The sequence below is a fragment of the Carassius gibelio genome, chromosome A9 (assembly GCF_023724105.1).
Source record: "Carassius gibelio isolate Cgi1373 ecotype wild population from Czech Republic chromosome A9, carGib1.2-hapl.c, whole genome shotgun sequence".
Classification (NCBI taxonomy): Eukaryota; Metazoa; Chordata; class Actinopteri; order Cypriniformes; family Cyprinidae; genus Carassius; species Carassius gibelio.
The window spans coordinates 3,900,268-3,925,301 of NC_068379.1; the positions used below are offsets into that span (position 1 = coordinate 3,900,268).

At 35.8% G+C, this 25,034-nt stretch overlaps 1 protein-coding gene across 1 annotated transcript in view; it reads left to right on the plus strand.

Moving 5' to 3' along the window:
• The window catches only part of LOC128019449 (collagen alpha-2(IV) chain), a 104,682-nt gene that overhangs the window by 33,959 nt on the left and 45,689 nt on the right, over positions 1 to 25,034 (plus strand). Inside the window, exon 4 of the mRNA XM_052605436.1 lies at positions 18,464 to 18,544. Coding sequence (XP_052461396.1) covers positions 18,464 to 18,544 — 81 coding nt within the window. The remainder of the gene's footprint in view (positions 1 to 18,463; positions 18,545 to 25,034) is intronic.

Genomic DNA, 25,034 nt, shown 5'->3' on the forward strand with positions numbered 1-25,034 from the left:
ATTTGTAAGTGTTTTGTAATGATTTTATTGACCTAAAAGCATTTGTGAAAGTTCTGCTTGCATTACAGCTTAGTCTTGATCTGTGAGCTGAACAGATTTACTGTTACATCCATGAGATTATGTAAATTCAAATAAATATCATGTCACAGGATGTCAGAGGTCAGTATCAAATTAGTTTGAAATTATTATTTGCAGCACAAATAAGGTTTTTTAGGATTTTTAAAAATCCCTAAAACTGTCAGAAAAGGATAAGGCCTAAGATTTCTATGTGAGTGGCTAAATTTGTTTGTTTTTATAACTATAATGCATAAACTATGAAACTATACAAAATGTATAAAAAAGTACAAGTTATTCTTTTCCAATGTTTTTTATTTATTTACATTTTTTTTTTTTTTTGGGATTTACATTTTTAAAAATTAGCCTATGGCAATCATTCTAAACAGCTTGAATAAAACCTGTCAATATTTATTATAGACCACTATAACTGTGTATAATCTAACAAACGAGTTTATTATGAAAATAAAGTGTGTACACCAGATAAATTGGACGATAAAGAAATTGCTAACAATAGTATAATAGAGCATGTTTTAGGTTTTTAGGCGTTTAGATGCAGAAATGGACAAATAAAATGTAATTGATTTAATTAAATATAGATTAAGTCTTGTTAGAGCAAAATAATAAATAAATACGTACACACATTAAAAAAGCAGCCAAGATGAATGAGTTTAATTTTTTATATAGATTAAAATTGAAGACAGAAGCAGCTGGTATATGCGGTCACTTAATATTAAAATCCAGTAGATCCACTTCAGATTTATTTCTCAACAGTTTATGTTCACGTGGCTGTTTTTGTTTATATTAGCCAAGCTATTATGTATTTTGAAATAATCTTGTCCGTGATGTGTTCGTTCTTACGACGAAAGGCAGAATCCTGCAGCTCGAGAGAGAAATGTTATTCTGCCAGTCGCGCTTTCAAATAGTCTTGCGCACTTAAACGGGTCACAAACACCTGCATTTAGCTCGTGTAGTGTTATAATGGATGTATTGTGTGCATTTATGGCAATAATTTATTTTGAAAAGCTCTTAAACAAGAATAAATTCGTTAGTTTTGAACTTGTGACACTGTGCGCGCTGATCGGAGGCAGTGATTTCAGATAGGCAGCCGCGAATATTTCATTTTCACACAAACAGTTCAAAAACATCTTAATTTAGCTCTTGGTGTGCTCTAATTGGTGAATTGTGTGATATCGCTGCAATACTTTATTTTTAATAGCTATAAAACAAGAATAAACTCGTTTTTTTCTGAGCTCATCATTCCACACGCTCCTGCTCAGAGCGGTGATTCATCTCTCGTGTTTCTCACGTATCACTGACCACACATCAATTATTAATGAGCCCTGACCTTATAATAATCATATATGTTGGTTTAGCTTGTCAGTGTGAATTAAATCCAAGTATTTATTTGTATTTTAACCGATTTAAAATCGAAACCAAAAGACAGTCTCCTCCCTTTTTTATTCCGGTAACTGCACCTGTAGGGGCGCTATTTCTCTCAGACAATGGAAGTCTAAGCACACACACTCAAACAGAGGGACAGAGTGATATGAGATGTCTGACAGTTTTTTAATTTTCTGTTATCCATACAGTGTTGTAAAGTCATGAAACTATGCATATTTACTCAGAATAACTTTTTTTCTTTATGAAAAAAGGTTTTGAAGTGTTTGGAATTTAAAAATGCAGGAAAATTAATAATTCCATCTTTATTGTCATTTTAAAAAATCCCCACGACAAAACCATCCAAGCTATCCAAAACCCATTCACAATTTAAGTTCCTCAATGTTTTTTCAACATGTACACCAAGTTTGGTGTGTATAGTGTTACTCTCCTCTGAGCAGTATGCATTAATTCACAGCTAAATGTAAAAAACAATCCACATTCAAATCAAAATAGCCGACTTCCTGTTGGTCGTAGCTGATGACTGTGAATTAGAAAGTTGTCCGTCTTGATAAGAACAATTTTTGTACTGAGTTTGGTGTCTGTAGCTAAAACTAACCCCCCCACTTTTGACAAAAGGTGGCGCTATAGAGTGCCTCTTCCACGCCCTCTTATGAAATTTTGCCAGTGTCTAGCTTTCACTAATACTGATATGTGTTCTGAGTTTGATGAAATTCTAAGCATGTTATATGCCTCAAAATCACCTGAGAAGTATTCCAGTTTGACATGTTGCCACGGCAACAATATTTTTAGATATCAATATCCCCCCAGCAGATTCATATCGGCTGTGTTTTAACAATTGCAAAAGAATTAGGAATTAATGTGAAGATTAATTTTTAGTCAATTCTGCAAGACAGACTTTCAGGAAAGGAGGTGGAATAAAAATGAGCTCCTAAATCTTAATCCCGGATTCTGGAAGATATATTCCTCAAACCATCAAACAAGAGGAGGTGGTGCTGTTCCTTCACGAGTCACTCTAATCTGTTCATAAAGCCTATATATAAAGTCTTAATATATAGTATTTCACAATACTTCATGGTATTCTAATTAAATATTTTTTTGGAATCTTAGATCTCTCAGAACCTGACACATTGTAATTCTGAGACTCCAGGAAAGTGGCAGTTCTGTAAAATGTTGGCGCTGGAGACTAAATGCTCACTGATAGTTTCACACCTAATTCACTTAAAACACACACAAACACACACACACAGTGACAGAGGGACAGAGTGACATCAGATGTATGTTTTTTAATTTTCTGTCATCCATATAATGTTGTATAGTCATGAAACTATGCATATTTCCTCAGAATGACTTGTCTTCTATGTGTACATTTTTTTGAAGTGTTTAGAAGCTGCACTTTTTTTTACTGGTTCCTTTTTTACTATTATTTCAAAAAATCACCACGACAAAACCATTCAAGCTATCCAAAATTCATTCACACCTGTTCTGTAAGATTAATTCTTTAAACAGTGGTAAAAGAGGATGTGGTGCTGAACCTTCAAGAGTCACTTAAAACGTATCTGTCCATAAAGCCTATTAAGAATTATTCTTAATATACAGTTCACAATACTTCAGCTTGTTATTCTAATTAAGTGAGGGTCATTTTATCAGTAAAATTCCTAAAATACATATTATTTTATTTGAAAGATTTCTATAAATTATTTAAATCATACTCGTTTCTCCAATAATTATTTAAAAGTAATCCTATAGCTCCCTCTGGTGGCCATTATTGGTACTAAGAATTGCAAGCTTGATTTATAAGTTATGATAGTTTTAATTTTATGCTGGCTCTTGAAAATGATAAAGCTGATGAAACTTACTGTGCTTCCTTCAAATGAGGACTTCTACTTATATAAAAAATTATGAAGAGTTAGAATGAAAAATTTTAAAGATATAGTAAAATAACTATTGTATTTTTTATGTTACTTTAATAAATCTCTATGGCAACACCATTTAAGCTATCCTAAACCCATTCACAATTTAACATCTCAGTATATTGGCATCATGTTGAAAAAGGAGTATGGAGTAGTATGAGGAGGAGTATGAATTCATTTACAGGCTGATTTTATCATAAATCCACAATAAAATTTCTGAGTTCTGTATCAATCAGTGTTGTTGTTTGTTTATTTTTATCTTTTATTTTTCATAGGAAGATAACTTACTCTCATTTTTAATAAATGTGCTTATAAACCAAGGACAAGCTATTTATAGCTGTATTTATAAACTGCTTGCTACTGACTATTAATATTGGGACAAGGCTTTATAAAGCATGAACTGACTATTTACTAATGAGTGCAGTTATTATAAAGTGTTATCAATGCATTTGCTAATGTTAACAAATTAGACATTATTTTACAGTGTTATCAAATCCTTAAATGACTCATAAGCATTTGTGAAAGTTCTGCTTGCATTACAGCTTAGTATTGATCTGTGAGCTGAACAGATTTACTGTTACATCTATGAGATTATGTAAATTCAAATAAATATAATGTCACAGGATGTCATAGGTCAGTATCAAATGAGTTTGAAATTATTATTTGCAGCACAAATAAGTTTTTTTTTAGGATTTTTAAAAATCCCTAAAACTGACAGAAAAAGGTTAAGGCCTAAGCTATTTCTATGTGAGTGGCTAAATTTATTTTTGTTTTCATAATTGTAATACACAAACTATGAAATTATACAAAATGTATAAAAAGGTAAATAAATAAATACGCACAATCGCACAAAAAAAAGCATAATCTTGTCCGTGATGTGTTCGTTCGTACGACGAAAGGCAGAAACCTGCAGCTCGAGAGATATATGTTATTCTGCCAGTCGCGCTTTCAAATAGTCTTGCACACTTAAACAGGTCACAAACACCTGCATTTAGCTCTTGTTGTGTTACAATGGGTTTATTGTGTGCATTTGTGGTAATATTTTATTTAAAAAAGCTCTTAAACAAGAATAAATTCGTTTGTTTTGAGCTCGACACTGTACGCGCTGATCGGAGGCGTGATTTCAGATAGGCAGCTGCAAATATTTCATTTTCACACAAACAGTTCAAAAACATCTTAATTTAGCTCTTGGTGTGTTCTAATTGGTTGATTGTGTGATATCGCTGTAATAATTTATTTTTATAAGCTTTAAAACAGGAATAAATTCGTTTTCTCTGAGCTCTTTACTCCAGACGCTCGTGATCACAGCGGTGATTAATCTCTCCTATTTCTCACGTATCTCTGGCCAGAAATAATTTATCCATGAGCCCTGAACCGGTAATAATCAGATATGTTGGTTTAGCTTGTCAGTGTGAATTAAATCTAAGTATTTGTTTGTATTTTTAACCGATTTAAAAGTGAAAGTAAAAGTCCGGGAATTGAACCTGTAGGGGCGCTATTTCTCTCAGACAATGGAAGTCTGAAGCACATATACTCAAACAGAGGGACAGAGTGAGATGAGATGTCTGACAGTTTTTTTAATTTTCTGTTATCCATACAGTGTTGTAAAGTCGTGAAACTATGCATATTTCCTCAGAATGACTTTTTCATCTGTATGAAAAAATTCTTTGACGTGTTTGGAAGCTGCAATTTAAAAATACAATAATGATTCCCTTTGTAAGGTCATTTAAAAAAATCACCACGGCAAAACCATTCAAGCTATCCAAAATCCATTCACAATTTAAGTTCCTATCAGAAATACTGATGTGTGTTCAGAGTTTTGTGAAATTCTAAGTATGTTATTTGCCTCAAAATCACCTGAGAAGTATTCCAGTTTGACATGTTGCCACGGCAACAATTTTTTAGATATCAATATCCCCCTTGCAGATTTATATCAGCTGTGTTTTAACATTATTCTGATGAAGTTTGAAGCAAATCGAGTAATAATAAGATGCTGAATTCAAATCATTTTGAAAATGACACACTTCCTTCTGCCAGTTGGTGGCGCTATAACTTTGACTCCTAATAGTCACATATATGCGATCGACATCATACAACGAATAATCTGAGGAAGTTTGATTAAAATCAGGAAATGTATGTGGACGGTATTAGACACTTCCTGTTTCTAATTTCTCGCCATAATTTCAACGCCTCGCCACGAGCAAACCGTTCGAGATATCAAAAATCCCCTGGCAATTTTTCATCCCCAGTGTCTTGAGATCATGTTGACCGAGTTTGGCGGCAATCGAGAAAAAAACCTATGACAAGTATTTCAAATTCCAGAGCATGCGCTTTTTACATAACTCTAAATAGCTGACTTCCTGTTGGGTGGAGCCTATGACATGCAATACGAAAGTTGTTCGGCACGATGAGATCTATATGTGTACTGAGTTTCATATGAATATGTGCAAGTATGTGTGAGCTATACATCAACATTTCTGACTGTGTTCCAGGGGGCGCCGTAGAGCCCCTGTGCCACGCCCGGGTCCCAGCCTCTGCAGGCTCCTAAAGGCCACAGATTCCAAAGTGTGCGCAAATTTTCAAGAGTTTTTGAGTATGTTAAGGACCCCAAAAGCCCCCACAACTTTGACGAAAAATTTGAATACTAAACCCTAAATAGCCAACTTCCTGTTGGGCGGAGCCTATGATATGCAATACAAAAGTTGTTTGGATTGATGAGATTTATATGTGTACCGAGTTTCATACGTCTACGAGCAAGAATGTATGATATATGGCCCTCCATATTCCAGGGGGCGCTGTAGAGCCCCTGTGCCACGCCCGTGTATCAGTCTCTGCCCGGCCCTAATGGCCGCAGGTTCCAATCTGTGTGCCAATTTTCAAGACTTTTTAAGCACGTTAAGGGCCCCAAAAGCCCCCGAGACGTTGGAAAAAAATAATAATAATAATAATAATAATAATAATAATAATAATAATAATAAAAAATAATCCTAAGGAAAACAATAGGCCTCTCGCCCTTTGGGCTTGAGCCCTAATAATAATAATAATAATAATAAAAAATAATCCTAAGGAAAACAATAGGCCTCTCGCCCTTTGGGCTTGAGCCCTAATAATAATAATAATAATAATAATAATAAACGGAGCAATTCCAAGAGGGTCCTCACACCATCGGTGCTCGGGCCCTAACTAGCTTATAGAACCTATATTTTTTTTTTAAAAAAGTAAGACAAGGCTTGGCATACACTGTGGAATCAAAAAAATAAATCCCCCGTAGCAAACTACAGTATATTGGCTGTCTTTTACATTTTGCTTGAAAACCAAGTCCTTCTTCTGCTATAGTTTCCTCTTCTTTTTTGCCATGTGCATCTTACTCACTTCGAAAGCACCTCTCTGTACAATTATAAAATCTGTTGTCTGACTGAACTGAATAGTTTTTATTTCTATAAAAAAGCAAAACGGCATTGCAGCGGCAAATTAACAATTCTACCACAATCTGTAAGTTTTCAGAGTTTCTAAAGCTTGGCAGCTTTCCTAATTAGTTTCTTCCTGTGATATCCCATGTCCACTCTCCCCTCCCTCCCCTCGTGTCTCACTCCCCGAACCATCAGTCTATCTATCTCTATCGCTCCATTTTCACTTATTCTCCAGAGTGATTATAATTGTCACTCGGCGTGACAACCGGAATAACCAAATCCAAATTCAGTGTCCATTTCTTTGCTTATCTCCTCATAGTTTTCCTGTTTCTTATGCATTTTTCTGCTGAGGAATAAAAGTATATCACACATCTGGAAATCATTTTTCAACTTTTTTATTTGCATTATTATTTGTAAAATAGGGACTTTATGGAGAGTGTGTATACATAAGTTTAACCATTTATATTTCATTAATTAAGGGAAATTAATAAGTGTCTCAGTCCTCAAAGGACTATTTGGCCAACCAGCTTATTCCTGCTTGAAAAGCAAAACGTTATTGATAGTGTAAAAAACATCAACTTTGAAACACATGCTCATTGATGGACTAGCATTACTCAACATTACTTACTACCTACTTACTTTTACTAAGGTAAAATAGTAAAAAAAAAAAAAACATAATAATACTTAATTTAAATAGAACCAGAAGCCAAACCGGAAAATGTCTAAAAATACCCCATCCCACTTATGAAGATCTTTACACTGTAATATATGTTGCATTTTGACATTGCCAACCTTTAAATTAAGTTGACAGTAAGTAATAAACAGTATTGAGCATTGAGTAGTTGAGTATTGTGCATTTTTCCTTACCACTATTTCTTAATAATTGTTTAATGATTTTAATGGAACCGAAATCAGATCCGGAACCGTTAGGTGGAACCGGAACCGGAATCGGAACCGGAAAATTTCTAACGATTCCCAACCCTAATAATGAGTTGTATTTGTTAGGGTTATTAAAGCCTAATTCTTAACCCCACCCCAGACCTCACTAATTTTCAAACCCTGGTTATGACCATAGATATATGTTTTCTTTTATCAGTTACCTGAAGAGATATACGTTGTTAAAATTAATTAGCAAAAAACTTGATAGTCAGTGCCATAAGTGGAGTTTGCTCAAAGGCAAAACGTGTTATGTTAATAACACTTATTGCTGGTAATATCATTCAAGATTTTACTTTTGGTTTTGTCACTCAAAAAGCTTACTATAAGAAATAGGAGTTGAACCTCCTGTGAGCCAACACCTCCAACATCTATCTCCATAAGTCTTTTTGAAATATAAACATTTGCAACTGTAAATATAGTTTGAGGTTTTACATATAGTTTCATAAAAGCCTTTTGTCAGAAGTCTGACTTGACTCAGCTCCATTCAGAGTCCAGAAATGTAAATAAGTGAGAAGGCAGAATGGCAATGGAGAGCCACTGGCTGTGTCCAAATTCAGGGTCTACATCCTTCGGAGTACTCATTTGAAGGATGTTACGTCAGCGCCGCGACGAAGGCTGTCCAAATTCGTAGGATCCTTCAAATTCGGCCCACAAATGCGTCCTCCTTTTCCCTGAATTGGAAGGATGGGTGTGGTGGATCCTTTCGCGTCCTACCTATCCCATAATTCTTTTCGGCAGGACGAAGCGAGCGGTAGCGGAGTGGGGGAGGAGTATTATTTTCGATGTTTTTTAAAAACGGGCTTTTCAAAAATATATATTTTCAGTGGTTTTCTAGTTAGGCATTTTGTTTTATTTGTACGTGTATATGTAAAAAAAAAAAAAAAAAAAAAACGTTTACTTTCGTAAACTAGCTTCTTCCTTACTGCTTGTGTGAATATCCCCTTACACACAGCTTATTTGTTAGTGATTGAAGCTGTTTTAACGCTTCTAAGGACGAAAGAGCAGACAGAAGTGTTTATAAAGCTCCGGGGAGAGAACGATGAGCTCTTCACCTGCGTCTTGCTTAGCGCTGTCACGGTTGCTAGGCGACAGGATATGAGCAACGGGTAAGGGAGGGAACTGAAAGAAGGGTAGGCTGTCCAAATTCACAAACACCGACTTGCGGTTTTTGCGGTCGTCGGAGGACCCCTCCTCCTTCAACCGGGTAGGAAGAATCCTAAGGAGGATTCAGACCCTGAATTTGGACACAGCTACTGTCAAGCAGAGTTCTGCTCCAACCCTAATTAAATACACCTGAACCATAGTAATTAAGATCTTCAGATTCTCCCAAACTCTTCTAAGAAAGTGTGTAAACACTTGCCACCATTGGGAGACCCAGAAACCTCAGCATATCCGAATATTGGAACTGTTGGAGTTTAGCACGTTAGGCCAACTATTCTCAACTATTCTGGTTTTGAGGCAAAATAGCAGCTTGAATGCTATCACTGGAGGCTGGAGTTTGCCTTATGGCTAAATACATAAACACTATCCTCAATGAGCCACATGATTTAATGTACCATACAATTGCCTTAGATCAAGTAACTGATTGAAAATAAATAGGAATCTGTCAAATAAACCAGAGTGAGTCTTTTCCTGCATTTTGGAAGAAGTATATGATGTTTTAGTGACTATGTTTCTATGCGAGGCTTGACTCCGACTATATGTCTGGTTTTGAGATCATCGTCCTGTTCTGCCAAATTCATATCTCCATTTGCCGGTGTTTGTATACAAATGCATGTGTGTCCCTTTTGTTATGTGATGGTGTCTTGTGGACATTAGGTACCTGGCACAGACTGGGCTTTTAGTGAAGAATAGTAATTTAGATCAATGCAATCAGTCACGGCTACACATAACACTCATATGCACACACATCCACGTAACTGCCCTACAAAGGCAAAAAGTATTATGTAACAAAGAACTCGCTCGAGCCTGGAACTGTGAAAAATTACTTTTTTTTATTTTATTTTATTATGTTATTTGTCCATCCAGATTAATTATAGGTATGACACTGAAAATCTGGCAATTAGATGTTTTAGTTATGAAAATTTAAAAAAAAGTATATTGAGCTCTGTACTGTACTCTGCCTTTGTGTTGTCTGCAAAAAGGGAAAAAGGCAAAGGGCAGTAACTTGCACATTATATACAATATTTTAGTTGCTGATCACCATTTACAAAATCATTATAGTAACACCTATATGAAAAAAATAGAGTGATCATGGGCTACAACATATAGTAATGTCATTGTATTAATTGTTTTTCTGATGGAACAACCAGACAAACAGTTAAACACAGGAGTGCATACCATTTTAAAACTAATTTATTTGTGATGTTTACTAATATTAAAGGATGCATGACTAATTGCTTTTACAACGAGTTTAATGAAAATGACCTAAAAGGCGAACTTGTGAAGGGATGTGAATGGCAGCAAATAGGAATAATATGCTTGTAGATTAAACATCTCCATTCACTGGCAGGCTGGCACTGATTGTATAGTTTGCATTATAAAAAGAAAAAATATGTGCACATATGACATAAAAAAAAAATGTACAAGGTAAACATAGAGTACATCTATTTTAATGCGACCTCAATGCAGAGTACAACTGTGATAAATTTGACCATAATTAACTGTCACTGCATCCTGCGTGAGTCCTGGATGACCTACAGTATATACCTCCACATGCCATAAACGCAAGCATGCAGATCCAGCCATGATAGTTTGTTTGTGTGGTCGATTCCTATCACACAGTATCATCTGTTATGTTACACGAGAACATATGTGTATCAGCAGGACGTCATGGAGAAATCCTGAAAAACTCATGAAGTGTGCTGGTATTCTGAGCTTTACAGCCCAGCTGCTGCTCGCACTCCCTCAGACATGTGAAACAGCACAGTCCCACTGAACTCCCACTGACCTGTGTGAGGGTCACACATGAGTACACGCACACACACATGCACATGCATACACACAGGTCACATTCCAATCTCATAGCAAATCATTATAAAGTCCTTTCATTGGCAGGTGGTATGATGCCTCCTCCAGCTCAGTCCGTCAGGCTCCCTCTGAATTTATCCACTCTGGGTCTCCACTCTACTGCGTTATCAAACACAGAAGCTTCATACACAGTTAAACTTAAACTGAATTTTGATTATAACTCTGTATGATTATATGATTATTAAAAAAAAACTATTTATAAACAAACATACTCACAGTTTGAATAATATAGCCACAAAAAAATTAAATTAAATTAAATACAAAAAAAAACCTGAAAATGTGGTAGCGTGATGTGGTAGCTTACTAACCTTCTCTGTGTAAATTTCATATTAATATAAAAATTTAGCAATTTTGTGGTCTTGACAAATAAAAAAAAGCCTTAAAACTTTTTAAGAAAGTGTACTAATGAAACTAATTTTATTCATAATAAACATCATGCTACAGATCCTGTAAATTTTAGTTTTATCATTATTATTATTATTATTCAATTTGTATTCTAATCTATTCTTCTCATTTCAGGTACCAAGTCAGAGCTCCTAATGGTGCTCCTCAAAAAAAATTAAATAAAAATAATAATAGTAATAATAATAATAGTAATATATAATATATAGGGCTGTGCGATTAATCAAAATCGAAATAAAATCGCAATTTGAGTGTGCGCGATTTCTAAATCCCTTTATAGCATGATTTTCCGCAGCCCTGACCTCCTGCAGTATGTTATCTGAACCAATCAGAATGCAGCGCACCTAAGTGGAGCACGAGAACAGAGCAGACTGGGTATATCCCTGACTCCAGGTTCACACACTCTGTCTGTGATGCACAGCCTTTTTTTTTCAAGACCATGTTAACGGAACAGAACGTTCTCACTGCACATGGTAAAAGATGAGAACAGAAAAGGTTATAAGGTGTGAAAAGATTTAATATATTGTGCTTGAGCACAGAGAGAGTTGTGAGTGCACAGGACAAAGGTTGAGCGGGATGAGACACTTTTTAAGGCAGCGTGTATCTGAGTCTTATACAGTCTATGATCTGAGCACGCGTATCTGGTTTTGTCAGAGCAAAGAAAATCTGCGTGCGAGATGATAGATTCGCACTCATGCGTTATTTTAATGTGCTTTCGCTTTACAATAATGCGCTCTCGTTGCTCCTTCTGAACTGCGTACACATAACTTACTGTATATGCACTGTAGACGGGGTACGTGTGAACCTTGGGCAATAAATATATTGGGCAAAACATATAACACTTGAGGCACCGCTACAGTGAGCTTTATGACCAATGCATGGCAAAAAAAATACTAAAAAAAAAACTATTTTTTTATTATAATTTTTTTGCCATATGTCTAGATTTTGTTTGACATATATATATTATATATATACATATATATTGGCTGAACAGTAAATAGGTGCTGTAGAACTAAATCGTTTTGTTGTACAGCAGCTGTTTGATTTACTGACACATTGATTTACTGTCAAATGATTTTATACAGTCTCTTGTTTCTGATGTTACTGAAAGCAATAAGCTTTCAGAGCTGCGGCCTAGTGCTGGGAGCATATGATTTGACACTTTGGGCTAGAGAGCTAATCTGGATGATGTGAGTTTCAAGCTTTGTGTCAACAAGAAATAAATTACTTACAATATATATATATATATATATATATATATATATATATATATATAATTAAAATGTTATGAAAAATGTACAAAGTGAATGCCGAAAGCACTCAAGACTTTAAGACTTCAGCTCACAATCGTAGCTCTTGTCTTCAATCATCTTTCTAATCAGGACCCAAGCTGAGATGAGAGCACCGCTAAGGTGAAAGGTCAACAGAGGGCAAAATATGTTCAGAAAGCTTTAAAAAGGTCTGAGATTCTTGACTAGTGTAACTGTTCAAGCAGACAGCTGAGTAGTTCAAAGTCTTATTCAGTCACAAAACAACTCCCTTCAGTAAACGTTTGAGTTAGGGTACAGCTCCTCTTGCCATGTTTTCACTGAATTTAAAGCCAGAAGTAGTTTCATACACTTTCACACATCAAACATCAGCTCTCATCATCATCTGAAGCTCTGTAATGTATATGGAAGAGGTTTGCTATGTGTGTTTATACTTCACCTCAGTGTTGTTTTATGTCTGTAAACTGAGATTCCATCACAGGGTCTTCAATCATTTTGAGACCTGTTGCATTTTTCTATTAGCCATTTTCAAAAATGTAAATATTTAATATGAAATATTTTATGTATAAAGTAACCTTCAGTAGCAGGCACAAATGGTGTCTGCACTGTAGTGCATTAATGTGTTTTAACAGGGATGTCAGGATATCAGAATAGCTTGACACACTCTGTCACACAATTCAAACCGTTGCTTTAATGTATGAGTCTTTTTTTCATCATTTCTGTCATTGCATTAATGGAAATACTATAATGTATATCATTTCTAAAAGATGGAAATTGACCTACACATAAAAGTACTGCGGTGGTGCCATGGTACAGTGATGGCATCCCATGACAGTACCTTTCATATGTTGTATACCTTGGTACTTGGAAAGGTTAACGTACTCATGCAGCTTGATAAATTATTTCAAGAATACCATGGTATTAGCATGTCCAAAGAAAATGATTTATCTATGGTACTTTTTTGGTAACTTTTTCTTAATTGGACCATGACGTAAAAACATTACACATACTGAAACAGAACAAACTGCACTGAAAAGACAACTAAGCGTTCGTTTCTGGCTGCTTCAGACCTGGATTTGATTACAGAAAGGATGTCCCAACTCCTCCTGATGTAGCTGTCATCTGGGAGCAGCAAATAGGGTATTTACTGTGAAACTGCAAACCCCTTCCGTATTTTGCAATGTTCACAGAGGAAATCTTGGTTTTCTGTCACTCTAAAAAAATTCTGGGTTAAACACAAACGTTTCTGGGTTATTTGGCATCCCAGCGCCGGGTAGATATTGGACAGAACTAGAGTAGTGCAACGATTCACTCGTTTTCTCGATGCATCGATTACAAACCCTGATGATGGATATGCATCGATCGTGAAATGCCGACCTCGGACAGTAATTGATTTAAAACATTTTTATGATTCTTCATTACATCATAACATCCCTACACCTGACAAATAACTAGAAACTACTCTTTTAACCACAGTTCACGAGCTATAGTTCCAACCACACAAATTTGCGATGCTGTTTGTGAATGTTTGTTGGAACTATGAGAAACACTGAAACGTTGAAGTATGCTGCTAACCATGGCACTTGTGATCATATTCGGCAATGATGCTTTTGGGAAACAAACAAACCCCAAGTTCGGAGATATGTTGATATGTTGTCCCTCAAATCCAGTGGACATTAGTTAATATATATTATGTTTAGTTTTCAATAATGAAGCAAGGTTATGATCTATGACGAGTACCTGTAGATGCACAGATTATCACATTGTGCTATATTTTTTTTTTTTTTTTTAAGATACAAATGTGAATATTTGATTAGTTTAACATATGACAGCAAGTTTAAAAACATTACAATCTGCTCAACAAACTGTCCATCTGACCCTCACAGCTTAGATTTTATCCATGATACAATAACATGGCGTGTACCGTGACTAAAGCCTATAATCCAGCGTAAACCAAGAACATATTGTATTTGTTCATTTCTGTGTGCTGTTGATCAGGATTCCTGCCAATTTCACTGTCCAGAGGAAAAGGCCTGGAGAATCTGGATCCCAGTTTGTTCCAGACACCTGTTCTATGGTTATGTTGAAATTATTGTGGGAGTTATGGCTACGTGGTTAACCACAGAGAGCTGTGACTGTGGTGCACCGAGAACAGCATGAGTCATGTTGTCTTTGTGTATACAGGCAAATACTGACGTCCATAAATGGATTTTTCTTTCTCTTTATCATAATAATGCATTCCCTTTAAAAAAATAAATGGGGTGGAATTCATTTTCCTGCCATGTGCCCACGCAGTTATGTAAACATGCCATGTTTAAGACATTGTAATGTCAACAGGCTGTCTAGTAAACCCCACAAAGGGTGATGTCTAACAAGACACATCAAACCAAATCATGTCTAGTGGGGACTTCTAAAATGGCAAAGTGGAATTGCTATGCAATTTAAACACATTATTGATATTAAGGTGCTCTTAGTATTACATTTTTATTTTTTTATTTTCCTAGTCGATATGAAGGATCTCACAAAAATCTGTATGCTTGAAGAAGACTAACAATAAGTGATATGTTTTGGAGCAGTGAACACTCACTCTATGGAGTCAAAACAGAGGAAAAGGAAAAGGACAAAGACCACTGTTATCTGACTCTTTCCTCTTTATTAGACATGTTCTTAAAGTCTAGGCTTAAAGAATTTATAGACTAAGGGTTTATACATGCTGTCACATACTGTCACCACTCTTTCAAAAAAGAAGTGCTGATTGTACTGATGGTGCACTTGTACTGTTGATTTAATTGCATTTAATATAAGCTTAAACTATAATACATTTGCATTGTCTTTATACGGTATGCTAAAGTGTCTTTATCTACTTCAGAGTCTCTCTATAGCCATGCAGTATAAAAATGAACAATCATTACGTCATTATTTACAGCATGTGTTAAAATCTAGTTATTAATAGACTGAGTCTCAGAGACTTTGATTATATGTGGTTTGGGCATAGTTGTTGAATGATCATCGCAAATGAATGCAGATAGTAGAGCCTCTGTCTCTTATTTAAGGAGGCTCAAAATCTCTCTATGAAATATGTACCATAAATATGACTGGCAGTTAAAACAAATATATAATAATTCTACATAATATGCTCCAGGACATAATATGCTTTCACATTAGAGGTGAGTCTGGTTTGTATAGTTGGTTGTACAGTATGTGTAAAAAGACTTAAAGATGAAGTGGCAGGTGGGTGGGTTTGGTCTAAGCTTGTACCAAGTATAAAATGTGCATCATTTCTCTGCACTGTTATCTATGAGTGTAGTGTGTAGTTTCATTTTTATGTTAGCGGTCAGTGATGTCTGGGACATTTTTGGCCTTTGTGGTAACAAATCTGTGTCTGTGTTTTCGTTCTCTATGTATTTGTCTGGTATTGTTAGTTTTTGTTCAGTTTTTTCTAAGAGACAGATCTCTGACCTTCCTGTGAGGGCTGAACAGACTGCACTCTGACCAAATGCTTTCTGTCATGAGGGCTTTGGAAAAGCTATTTATTGTTTACTTTAGATCACTCTTTCAACTTTCCCATGTGTGAGAAAAATATTTCTGAATCAATTTCAAACTTTCAATTTGCAAAAGGGATTCTTTTATTTATTTTATTTTTTGCTTGTTTGTTCAGGCTTTAGTTTTTATTAATTTGAATAATATTTCACAATTTTAACTTTTTTTACATTAAAGTTATAGAGTATTGTGATTTTACCTTTGTGCTGTAGATATTCTTATTCCAAAAAGTAATATTATAAGTTATATTACACCCCCAATCTACCATTAATTCATCATTTATGGACCCTCATTTGATTTGTATAACTATTTTCTTCTGTTCATCACAAATTAAGTTCTATTTGTTAATTTGTTTTTATTTTATTTTTATTTGTTTATTTTTTTCGTCACATGATGTAAGCCAGTAGGGATCCTTCAAAATATCTTCTTCTGCGCTCCTCTGAGGAACAACATACAGGATTAGAAAGTCATGAGCGGGAATACATGATGATAGTAGTTTCATTTTTGGGTGAACGATGACCTTTTAGATAAAACAAAAGAAACAAAAGAAGCTTTTATTTGTATAGGAGAACAGGATTGGGAATGGACACCAAGTCCGGACTCAAACTCGGGACACCTAAGGTGCTGTTTCATCATATGCCAGAGAGCAGCCCACAAGGTTATGGCTCCAACACATGATCCACCCCTTTAACTGCAGTACATAATGACAAGAACATTTATTTTCTCCAATATTAAACCACAGTGTAGAAATAAAATCCTCATATCTGTGTGAAACTATAGTACGGTCATTACAAGACCGGATGAAAGGACACTGAGCTGCCGTAGGCAAGCTTTCTCTGGTATAACTCAGCGTTGTTACTCATAACCCTTTGTCCTCCAGTGGTTTGATTTGGAAAACATCCTACCTCCGTGCACAAAAACACACTCCTGAGTGCAAATGCTAATCAGGTGATCGTTGTCTCAGACTTGTAGGGAAATGTTTTTCCAGGTAGCAGTGGAAAAGGTCTTTTTTTGTGTGTGGGGTGGAACAGGACAGAACACAATAGTCCTCTCATCATCTGCTGTAATCAAAAACTATTTAGCAATAAACAAAAACTGGCCAGTCTTGCACTCATTGTTTAAATTGGCATGACTTTTGTTCTCCTGTTTAGTTCTCAATCTTTCCCACCTTCTGAAAAACAATGCTTCCCTGTGGAGTCACTAGAGTCAAGATCATTAATAGCAGTACACCTACTTCTGCCATTATAATATTTGATATTAGGCTGATTTGTTACTCTATCCTCTTAAGAATTTAGCTTTTTGATAAATATTCAATATTTCAATGTTTAATTTGATTATAAATCTGGGTTCTGCAGAATGGATATTTTAAAAGAAGGACATGCAGCTTTATTTTTGCTTCTGTTAGAGGACCATGAATCTGCTTGTGGTCTCTTTTAAAAGAGCTCTTTGTGACTCAATGTGGCCTTTGTCTGTTGGTTGCCCAGCATCTCGTATCAGACGAACAAGACAGAATGTCTCTGAATCACTTTGTCGCACAGCAAGAAAAACAGCAGACAGTTTTGTCTTGGCCTTATATGTTTCATGGACACACAGGGCTGTTTCAGCAGTCTATTGGATCAGTGTGTAGGTGTGAGCAGATGTGCTGCCGTCATAGAATGAGACCCTCCGATAAATAAGGTTCTCCACCACAAAAAAATCAATAAATAAATAACTCATGTATCCATTAGCTCAGTAATGTTCATTTGCAGACCCCCTAAACTGAATTCCTGCGGTTAAAGCACGTCACAAGTTAAGTTTACTTTTCTTTACGGACAGATTTTTTAGTTGGTTCTTAGTTGTCCAGCTAAGTCATTGTTTAAAGGGTGTATTTAAAGACTTTCTGATTCACAGTTGGGTGTTTGTTCAGTTATGTTCACATTATTAAGGTTTATTGTGTGATAAAAATTACATTTGATAGTTTTAACAGAATGGTTGCCTGCTAAAGTCTTTTGTTAAGCTTATTTCATAACATTAACATTATATGTTTACTAAATATACACTAAATTAGTAAAAAAAAAAAAAAAAAAAAAAAAATGGGGCAAGGCTGAGAAGTATCAAAAATAAAGGGTGAAGGCATGGTAAAAGCTTTAATGTGATCTTCCCATAACACAAAATCTGTCTGTTTTAATAAAAACAAACCATCAACCACCTATTTTCTTCCAAAATAAAAATGAAAGATAAGTGGTTGATGATTTTTGTATGTTCTTGTTTTAGTAAGTTAAACACTCTCTTAGTCGTGAGAGTGTCTGGGACATGATGGGAATCCATATCAAGATGCCTTATCAGAAAAAAGACGTCACAACTTTGCAGCATTCTTGTCTGTTTTTATAATTCTGAACATGCTATAAAATTTAATGTACTTTGTTGTTTCCTATGGCATTACATATGTTGGTGCAGAATAAGAACATAACCCAACAATCTCAACATGTGCCATCTTACCATGTCTTTTTCTCTCTCTCTTTCTCAGGGAGTGAAGAAGAGCGGTGGAGCATGTGGGGGCAGAGACTGCAGCGGCGGGTGTCAGTGTTATCCTGAGAAGGGTGCGAGGGTAAGTCTGTTTCAGCCTGCTAACCCAACCCAGCATCTTTATCAATCCAGTTCTACTGTGTTGGATTTGAATTCATCAGCACTGGAATATGCACAATGCAAAATGCAGAATCTGTCAAGAAATATACCACTTTGCATTCTAATCTGAGAGACAAAATCATGCAATGGCTAACTGATCATTTATATTGGTATTTGAAAATCCAAACAGATTTTTAAATCAAGAATACAAAATAAATCTTAATTTCAAAATGCAAGCATATTGAACTCGAAACATCATTAGTTTGTTGAACACATAGTGAATTTACTGTGTTGGTTACAGTTGGTATTTTGGCCTAAAGCACACTCCAAAAAGTTGCATGTCTTCATTTTAGCATTTCAGATTTTTTTTTACAGTACAAACCAAATCCAAATTGAATTGTAGGTGTCTGACAGTGTATCAGGCTGTACAAGACACCTTGTCTGTTTGTTCACCATATCTGTGACCTGTCGTCATCTGTGGTGAAAGTAAAGCTCCTTAGAGAGGGTTGGGGAAGAGAGGAAATACATTCCTTAGCAAACATCAGGATATGAAGGTCCTTGTGAGCATGACTTGAGATGTCAGTTCAGTTGACTTTTATTTCCTGCACTGTACTGTTTCAGGAAAAGGGGTTTGATTGTTCTGTTGAGTCACAATAAGTGCCATGGCTGCTGAAGGTAAAGGGCACACATTTTTACTTTTGTTAAACATAAGGGAAGAGACTGAAACAGTGGTGGTTTCTCCATTAGGGCGATTGGGCGACGCACCACCAAAGGAAAGGGAGGGATTTTTTTTTCTTTTACATTCAACCACAGTGTTACGCTAGCTTTCACTATTCTAGACTGTTTTTGCTGCCTCTAAATAGTAAAATCAGTGTTGAGTCGCGTTCTGTGTAGTACCGCCCCTTTTTGGGCGATTTTTGTCAAACTGTGAATCGCCCAGAGTGCTCTCATAGACTTCCAGTCAAAGATCTCTTTTTTTTCGAACTGCAGCGACTCCAATGCAATCTCAATGAGTTCCGGGAGGGTTAGCCCTAGCGTGCTTTCGTCATCGTTTGTAACCTTAACTTGTGCAACAACTGGTGGAAACAGTGACATCCAATAATATTTAAAAACTATTTTTCATTTTTACAACAAGAAAAAATAGTAAAAAAGTAGTAAAAAAAAACTACTTTAATATCTTTATCAAATGTGAAAAAAAAAAAAAAAACAGAGAGACGGGAACAGCTATGCAAATTCAGTTGTCAGCTGAACTTGATCAACATCACGGCGAACGTTACCTCAGCGTAGATTCATTCGATCGTGTCACTGAAAGAAATACCATTAATTTGTTGTAGCAATAAGGATAAATTGGCAATTAAAGAATTAGGACAACCAAGACCAAATTTAAACATCAAACAAGTATCTACAAAGGGCGGGAAGCCGTGTAAACGAGTATTTTCGAGGAAGTGAGCAGAGAAAAAGGCTAATAGGCTGCGAAGTAGCTGACGCTTTATTCTGCTAATTTACAGCTGCATTTTGTTCCATCGCGAGAGCGTGACGGACATTGCATGGACAACTACAGGTGTCACCGAAATGCATCATCTTTCGGAGAAGGTGAAAAAACACGAAAGAACAAAGATGCATATGGATAGTAGGGAGCAGTGTAATATAAGTGAGTAATTTAAGTAAGCAGTGTAATGTAAGTGAGGAATGTGATATAAATGAGCAGTAATATAAGCGAGTTGTGTAAACAGTGATTTATGTGACTTCAATTATTTCTTATTAAGCTGAAATCGAAGTAACAAGTTTTTTTTTGGAAAACCACGTCCTGGCATCAGTCTTCATTTGCTGCTGCTGTTAACATGCATATAAAAACATAAGGAGAGCAAGAGATTGATTCCTAATGTCAGTTTATTTTTAATTAATACTATAGTAGTGCAGTTCCCTTTACATCTTTAACTAGCTGTTAATTTATCAATTCAATGGGTGAACTATCCTCATCAATCGAACAAACATGTGCCCCCCCCCATGGTTAAAACCATGGTTAATTTGCAGTTGCCATGGCTACAAGAACTATGATTTGTGGTGTTATTGTTAAAACATGCATAATTTTCGTAAGGGAAACTGAAAAAAAAAAAAAAAAAAGGAATGTGCCTGAAAGTGATAAATGGGCCACATTTTACCTAAATGAATTATAATGTAATTTAATATATATTAAAAATGTATGAGGTGTGAATTGTAGCTGACACGTAAATGAACACATTACAGTTGTTTTATGACTGCAAGTCTTTCTCCTCAAATTCTACTGAGCTTCAAATTTGTGTTTGAGGCCATGTGAAAAATTAGCATAATTTACATATGATTTACAGTTTATTTGAATAAATATTAAACATTATGTTCAATTGTGCATTATAGTTGACACCTAGATGAACGATTACAGTTGTATTTATGACTGTAAGTCATTCTCCCTCAAATGCTACTGACTTTAGAAAAGTGTATACTAATATAGCATGTCACTTTAGAGACGGTCCCTAAATTTGAGACTCTCGAAAGTCCAACGTCAAGCCAACTTTATGCTTGTTTTTTTTTTTTTTTTTTAGTTTTCATTTCTCTGCGCCAGATTGCTGATGTCCTTTACCCGGGCATAGATGTCCATCCATCAATTATGAACATTCAGCCGCAAAAACGAGGTGCGAGCGCAGATGGGAGAATGGTGCATGTTTTTTTTTTTTGAGGAACTGGGAAGGTGCCCCCTCTGGGAGTTGGTGCCCTATGCAGACTGTGTACTCTGCGTATAGGGAGCGGCGGTAATGTGTTCATGGATGATGTTTATAGGGGAAAAAAAAATAGTGTCAGAGATGTCTGGACATAGTTCATGTCTCTGACTAGGTCTCTTGTGACCCTCCTCTGCCTGGCCTTGAGATGTAAGGCCAGTGGGGAAAATGTGACTCTAATTTGTGTTTTATATATATATAATTTTATATATATATAATTTTATATATATATATATATATATATATATATATATATATATATATATTTTTTTTTTTTTTTTTTTTTTTATTGCCAGAGAAACTGGATATTTTAAATGATTATGTCTTAAATTAATTAAGACTATGTTTTTATTGGATTAACTACTACATCTGCAATATACTGATGATTTAGATTTATGCACAGTGGTACTTTTATCAGTAAAAAAATGATCAAATGAATCTTGAAGGATCAAGCAGAGGTTCACAGTAAGTACATTTTCTTGTCTAACAAATGTTATGAATGTAACTGCCCTGGCACTGTGCAGCTTAGCTGAGAATAATAGTTTTAAAAGATGCCACGGACCTGAAGTGTCCTGTCAGGCAGAATAACCCAAATCAATACCCTTTCTGAAGTGAGTTGTGACTTGATGAGAGGAAATGTTTAATACACTTGACTTTAGTGAACTCGAGCTACAGAAGGATAGTAAATGAACTCTAACCCTATTTTGAGTAAGTGACCCACATACAGAATTTATGGCTGTATTTTAGCAGGAAGTATAACAGAATGTTTATCATCAGATAATTGCTTGGCTCTCATAATAGTTTATCTTGGTGGGAAAGAGGCACAGTTCCTCTTGCCTGTCTTTTTTGGGTGCTGGGTAAAAAATGTATTCTCTATAAATGGATCAATGTTTGGCATCCTGCTTCTCCTTTCATAGACTTCCATGTGTTTGTGTGAGAGAGAGGATGCAGTAGGGCTCCTGAATCCCTAGTGTCTGTCTCACTACAAGCTTCTGTTTACTTGTTTGCTGTCGGTGTCTACTGCATCACACACACACCCTAGTTTAGTGGTGTCCAGTCCCGCTCCTCTAGGGACACTGTCCGGCAGAGTTCAGCTCCAAACACATTAAACACACATGATCCAGCTAACCAAGGCTGTACATGCATACTAGAAGCTTCCAGGCAGGTGTGCTGAGGCAAGTTGGAGCTAAACTCTGCAAGACAGTGGCCCTTCAGAGCCGAGTTTGGACACCCTTGCCCAAGTCCATGCCTTTACTCTCACTACAGTTAAAATTGATTAATACTGAAGACTAAAGATTTCTTTCAGGCAGCAAAAAGCAAAGCAGATTTGTTTTATTATTATTTCGAGATCACTTTTTTCCTCTTTCAGACAGACCTCTCTAGTCCATAATAATTCTGATGAATTCCATCTTAATTTCATCATGCATCCATAATGAAAGATACTCTTCTTCTCTTTTTATTCAGCTCAAAGCATGTTTTTCCCCTTTAAATATCACCATCTTCCACTTTGCCTGTTCCCTTTCCATATTCAGCTGTAGAGTCTTGGAGTCATTTAAGATTTAAAGAGCGTACAAACAAAAGAAGCACTGTAGGCAGAAAGAAGCACAAGATGCAACTGGGCACAGATCTTCTTCTTCTTCTTCTTTTTTTTTTTGAGTGAGTGCTGTTTGTGTAATCTAAACAGCTGTAATTATTCTCATTGATAAAGAAAGAAATTGACCCCACATATAAGACTACCTATCTATATATGTACTCCTGCCTTATAACATTCAGACCTTGAATCTTTCTTTTAAATGCACAAGTCATGCAGCCCGAATAACTTTCAGACTTAGGCTTTTTCCAACTTTTTGAAGAACAGACTGGCCAAAAGCCTGTTTGTGCAACCCAATAATCATTGAATGGCTGATTTGTGCAGTTTCCTTTAAACAACACAATGTACTAGAATGCAAAAAAGTAAAATAAAATAAAAATGACCTGTATTTATGAAACAAATATGTCACAAGGGACTAGTAAATACCATAATGACATTCACAGTAGACTAGTAAACACTCTTTTATGGCTATTTTAAATATCCGTGGTCTATTTGGACTTTATGATAAAGATGCCCCTGTTTTATTAAAGGCCCTGCTTTTTGTGTTAGTCTCAACACAAGATTTAGACCAGCAGTTTCCACTCAGTGGGCAGTCTAAACAGTGATCTAACCAAAAATCACCACGAGTACTTCAAAGGAATCAAGATGAAGGCCACTGAAAAGATGCACATGAGGTTTGACGTATGTCCAAAACATCTGTCTGCTTGTCTCAGACAGGCACACTTCCTGTAGAGAAGTCTTGCTTTGGACTGATTCACAGTCAGTCAGTCTTATCCTAAACATCTTCCTAAAGAGCTTATCTGTCTACAATGTGAAGAACACAGAGCGTTATTATATCATATCAGCATCCTCCATCTCTCAGATCAGGGCCCAGAATAAAGATTTTGCCACGCCTGCCATTGATGACCAACCTGTTTTAAAATACACTACCAGTCAAAAGTTTTTAAACAGGAAGGTTTGTAATGTTATTTTACAGATTCTCCTCTGTTACCCAAGTCTGCATTTATTTGATTCAAAATACAGCAAAAGTGATATTGTGAATTTTTTTTTTGTTTGACTATTTAAAATAACTGCTTTCTATATAATATAATTTTATTCTTGTGATTTCAAAGCTGATTTTTTTAGCATCATTCCTCCAGTCTACAGTGTCACATGATCCTTCAGGAATCATTCTAATGTTCTGAATTGCTGCTCAAAAACATGTATTATTATTATTACAGCGTATTTTTTACATTATAACAGCATTCTAAAAGCCTTCATCCGGCAGTAAAAGACTCCCAGGATGTCCGTTTTGTGAGTTATATAATGTCTGCTCTCACATCGTTAAAACAACAATTATGATATTATAGTAGACAATAAACATTGGGCACCCTTACCTCATTTTTTCCCATCCTAATCTGTCCAGTGCACCTCATATTGTTGTTTATTATTGCACAGCTTTACCACAGCCATGGGTTGTTATTAAACATACAGCTGATATCAAAGAACAGATATCTTTCTTTCCATTTCTCCTGAAATATTCGCCCTTCCGGGTCAAACTTCTTCTTTTGGACGTTTTCACTTGCAGAGCAGCATCATCACTTACATTCTGGCGCCGTTTATAATGTGTGTGTTAGGTGTTCCTAGACTCAAGATCAACACAAATAAATTAGCAATTTATGTATAAAAAAATACAATATTGCTTAGTGAATACACTGTTTCTAAATAAAGCTTTATTTATTATTTTAGATTATTGTTCAAATCATCCCACTGGGACACTTTTGTGGGCTATATTTGGCCCATGGGGTGTATGCTTGACATCCCTGGCCTTATTTCCAGTAATTCTTCAGCATACAGTGACATTTGGATGAGAGTGAGGGATTATTACAGTCTTCTCTCTCTCTCCCTCTTTTTGGGAGTGTACAATAATTTATTTCTGGACAGGAAGAAGTAGATCAGTCTCTCATGACTTTATATTGAGTAGAATCAGATTATGTTATGTCTCTCTCTCTCTATTCAGACCCTTTCCTCCCACAGGAACATTACATGTATGACATGTAATTACTGTTCTGCTGCCATGTGCACTTGCATACGTCATACTTAAATGTCACAATGATAAACACACCATGGAATGGACACCAGGGCCAAAA